The sequence below is a fragment of the Octopus bimaculoides genome, chromosome 12 (assembly GCF_001194135.2).
Source record: "Octopus bimaculoides isolate UCB-OBI-ISO-001 chromosome 12, ASM119413v2, whole genome shotgun sequence".
In the NCBI taxonomy this organism is placed as follows: Eukaryota; Metazoa; Mollusca; class Cephalopoda; order Octopoda; family Octopodidae; genus Octopus; species Octopus bimaculoides.
The window spans coordinates 17,666,708-17,671,598 of record NC_068992.1 but is presented as its reverse complement, the minus strand read 5'-3'; the positions used below and the strand labels follow the sequence as shown (position 1 = coordinate 17,671,598).

The 4,891-nt window shown below is 36.2% G+C and overlaps 1 protein-coding gene across 1 annotated transcript in view; it reads right to left on the bottom strand.

Annotated features, from left to right (window-relative positions):
• Positions 1-4,891, bottom strand: part of LOC106870816 (neprilysin-1) — a 39,284-nt gene that overhangs the window by 27,439 nt on the left and 6,954 nt on the right. Inside the window, exons 3-4 of the mRNA XM_014917041.1 lie at positions 3,836-3,964; positions 1,061-1,126 (exon numbers count right to left, since the gene is read on the bottom strand). Of these exons, the coding sequence (XP_014772527.1) occupies positions 1,061-1,126; positions 3,836-3,964 (195 nt within the window). The remainder of the gene's footprint in view (positions 1-1,060; positions 1,127-3,835; positions 3,965-4,891) is intronic.

The following is a 4,891-nucleotide window of genomic DNA, read 5'->3' as shown; positions in this document are numbered from 1 at the left end:
AAGAAGAAGAAGAAGAAGAAGAAGAAGAAGAAGAAGAAGAAGAAGAAGAAGAAGAAGAAGAAGAAGAAGAAGAAGAAGAAGAAGAAGAAGAAGAAGGTATATTGGAAAATTGAAACTCGAATCATTATTAACTGTAAATATCAGCCTTCGACGTTTTTTATACAAACGGTTTTTAACCACTATTTAAACGCTATCATTTATAGCTTCATTCACTTCGACTTTCAATGTTCCCAAAAAGATTCATTTCACGTTCATCTCCAAGTTTTTAGATCCTTATAACATCATCAACACACACACACACACATACACACACACATACATACATACATACATACATACATACATACATACATACATTACCTCTAACATTTACCTTACCTATATATATATATATATATATATTTCAAATAATCGTGACTGGAAGAACGAAGTTATAAGTTCCCTAAATTGATAACTAATGAAAAAAAACCCTATGTATTTTAAACGTCTTTCTATTTTTGTTTTTCCTTTAAATATTACCTACAGAGGAACACAAGTTTGACTATTACGATGTTCTATTTATGACTATCTGGGTCCATTTGTATGAAACAATTGTATAGGAATATGAAAAACAAAAGCTATAATGCACTTTAACATCCAATCTCCTTCATTTCATAAATATGAATGAATTTGTTGAACTTTGTTGAATAAGTTAAATCGTATATGCATACATACATACATACATATATATATATATAAATTCAATAATAGGACGAATTCTTTTACAAGAATTTATCAAGTAGCTAGCGTGAAAAAAACCTCATAAGGAAAAAATTCATCATTTATTCGGGGTTGGCTTTGAGAGTTTCATTTCCTCGCATTCGGTAAAAATGTGTTTTTTATAGTAGTCTGACCTTAGAGTCCCTCATGGCGTGAGGCGTTATTATATAGTAATGCCCTTATATAGATAGATATATATATATATATATATATATATATATATATATATATGTGTGTATGTGTGTGTGTGTGTGTGTGTGTGTGTTTATGTGTGTGTTATTTGTTTAAGTAACTGACTTACCGCGGTTATTTTTACTAAGTCTCCTACGGTGATTTTTTCCCTCTGAAGTTCAATATTCCACGTCATCTGCAAGCAAACAATATCCACAGGGTAAAAGTGACACTTCATTTCGTTTTTATTGCCGGGGAGGATGATAGTCATTGTGGTAAAATTGTAGCGTGGGTATTGTAGTACTGGGGGGAAGTAGGGAGGTCATCGTTATATTGTCATCACGGTGGTACGTGATTATCATAGTGGCCGCCTTGTTACAGTCGTTGTACAAGTGATGTTATTTGTCTTGTATTAGTGTTTGTCTTATGGTGCTAGTTGTCGCTGTAGCCGTTAATATTACACACATTACATACAAGGTACATTAATCCTGGTTGTGGCCTTTATCGTAACGATGGGTTCATAATAGCAAACAAAACAAAACATGGATAGCCGTCAACTAGATCAGGGGTTTTCAAACTGTGGTCCGTGGACCACAGGGGTCCGTGGACAGCAAATACTTTTTATGGGCAATTTGATTTTATATATGTTTTTTAATCGAAATCTTTTAATTGACAATAAACCTATTTGTTAAATACTGTTAAATAAATAAATGTAAAAATATATGTTATTTTAAGCAAATATTTATGTATAAATTTCATAAGCGTTTATAAGGGGGTCCGGTCCCTAAGGTAAAGCCTGAAATACAAAGGGGTCCGCAAGTCAAAAAGTTTGAAAACCCCTGAACTAGATGATTTTAGAAAAAAAAACGCTATCGACACAATTAATTCCCTCGATATTATACAAATCGTAAATAGCATCAGCTATCAGCTCTTCGGGAAACTAGGCATAAACAAATCCCCATTCATCAACTCTCTATAGTTAAGAACTTACTGAAGAATATTATCATATTCTTTATAAGCTTATCCTTAAATCTGGCATCTTTTACGCGATTATCCTAATATTATGGCACGTTGATGTTGAGCAGAATGATAAAATCCAGTGCACATAACACACAACAAATAACACAGACCCCCATAAACAACGATGTGCAAAAGGCTATGGTACCTTTCACACTCAGTCCTTACCAACAAGTTGTTGTGTTAACCGTCAGCAACAGCATAAAACATTTGGTAGTCACCAGAGTACCTAATGTTAAACTAGGTTACAGATGCAAACCTCATCTCACATCAAATATAGCAAATATCAATACCGAAAATCTCCCCGATAACAGCATCAATATTCTCTGCACATGCAACTTTATTTAACAATCACCTTAGCAATTCGCAAACAACAACGTGGATTGCAGTCAACTAGAGGATTTTAGAAAAAAAACCCTATCGACACAATTAATTCCCTCGACATTATACAAACCGTAAATAGCATCAGCTATCAGCCCTTCAGGAAACTCAATTAATGTACCAAGATGTCTCTTTCAGAGACATCAGCAGAAGAGCAAATGCAGCTTAACGAAATACATATAGTTGCTAAAAGACCAACTAGACAAAAACTACAATATCAAATAGAAAATTCTAGACCAGAACAAAACTATTTGAGTAGAACGGCGCTTCAACCTATGCTCTACAGAAAAATTAGTATATTTGTCTAAATTAGATCAACCTAAAACTTGAAATCGAAGTTGATATCCTTCTGTATTGTAAAACCTAATAAAGAACATTATTATTAATTATTATTAAGAACATTATGTACCTAATAAAGAACATTAAAATCAACTGGCAATGATATCTATTCTCGTAAATAGCTTGAATTTTGTACCTAACGTACTTAACTCGATCCTCACCTTCTACTCTGAATAATATCTATTTTCCACTTTCAACGTTGTTTCAAATCCTAAATCTCAAACTAGGTTTCAAAGTATTATATATTCTGCATTTCTATAAACGCACATGCATGCCTATGCGCAGATACACGTGTATATGGGTATACAATATGTATTTTGTATTTATGTGTACACATTCATGTGCATATGTCTATTTCTATGAACATATGCACAGCATGGTCGCAGTGTACTAACTGAAACGAGTAAATCATAATAATTCGTGCCACGCGGTGCATAGCCTCATTCTTTCGACTTCGTGGTCAAAATATTTGCGTGGAATGTACTTCGGTTTTTATTCCTTGAGTGTTGATAACATATGAACTAGCAATACGTTACAGATCGATTACGTTAAGAATATACCTGGCAATCGGTTCTAATTGGAAGCTTATTAAAGAGTCGAAGGATAAAAACACCCTTCAGTCATGAATTACCATGGGATTGCACCTAGGAAGTTCCCCTCCAAGGCACAAGTTCGGGCAAGGTTGTTTATGGAAGACCACCAGTCGCCCGTGCATACCAGCGTCCCCTCTCCACGCCATTGATGTTATCCAAGGGAAAGGCGAACCCTGCTGTACTCTTTCGCCACAACTTTCTCTCACTCTTACTTCCTGTTTCTGTTGTGCCTGTAAATCAAAGGGTCAGCCTTGTCACACTGTGTCACGCTGAATATCCCCGAGAACTACGTTAAGGGTACACGTGTCTGTGGAGTGCTCAGCCACTTGCACGTTGATTTCACGAGCAGGCTGTTCCGTTGATCGGATCAACAACAATATACACATACACACCAATTTCATCAGCTTAATGCACTCACAAGACTTTGATTGGCTCGCGGCTATAGCAGAAGACACTTGTCTCAGGTGCCATGCAGTGGAACTGAACCCGAAACCATGTGGTTGGTAACCAAACGTCTAACTACACAGCCACGCATACACTCGAGAATACATCATTTAAAGAAAATGGTTACATACGCTTGATAGCATTAACTCCATATCAAAAACAGTGTTGACATCAATGAGATCCTGGAACCCTTCAACTAATTTCTGAAATTGATCTTTGTTTGTCTGGTTTCTGTTGAGAATCGGATTGATCGCCGAAAACTGTCGAAAATAAATCAGAGATAATAACGATTTAAAAGCAACACAAAGAAGTTTTAGCACAAAAGCTTCGGGCTGACCACAGAATTTTGGGTAGAATTCGACAAAGAGAAACTTAGAATATATAGCAAACCCACCACAATTGCTGAGTGAATATTTCAAGTTACCTTCTTGACTCAAATAGACTCATAAAGGCAGCTTACCCGGTTTCATGGCGTATATAGTCACCACCAGGACAGGACGCCGGTCTGTCGCAAGATAACTCTTTTTTGCCAGTCAAGTGGACTGGAGCAACCGGAAATAAAGTGCCTTGCTCCAGAACATAACGCATTGCCCGGTCCAGGAATCGAAACCACAATCTTACAATCATGTGTCCAACACCGCAACCACTGAGCCACGCGCCTCCACAAGTGAATACTGAGTGAATGCTGACACACCGGTGATAAAAAGTAAAATCTGCGGATAGAATTTCAGATTAGCAAATCAACCCATAATCCTTGCCTATAACTTATTTTACAGCTTGTGGGAACCGAAATCATTCTTTGTGAAGCTCGAGTTAGACTCTATAAAAAGCTATTTAACATTGGTTTACCATTTAATCTGTTTTCCTACTATTCCAGTCTTCTTGCATCCGATGTATCCTTTGTCTTTTTACCTTTCATTAGTTTCAGTCGCTGGACTGCGGCCATGCTGGGGTATTTGCGTTGAAGGTTTTCGTTGATTAAATAGACTTCATTGCACGCACACATACACAAATACATACATATATATGTGTAAGTGTATGTAAGTCTGACAGACAGACAGACAGACAGATAAACAGATAGATAGATAGATAGATAGATAGATAGATAGATAGATAGATATCTTTTTATTATAGCCACACAGGGCTAAATACAGAAAATGGACAAATTACAAAGTAGAGCTTTTCTT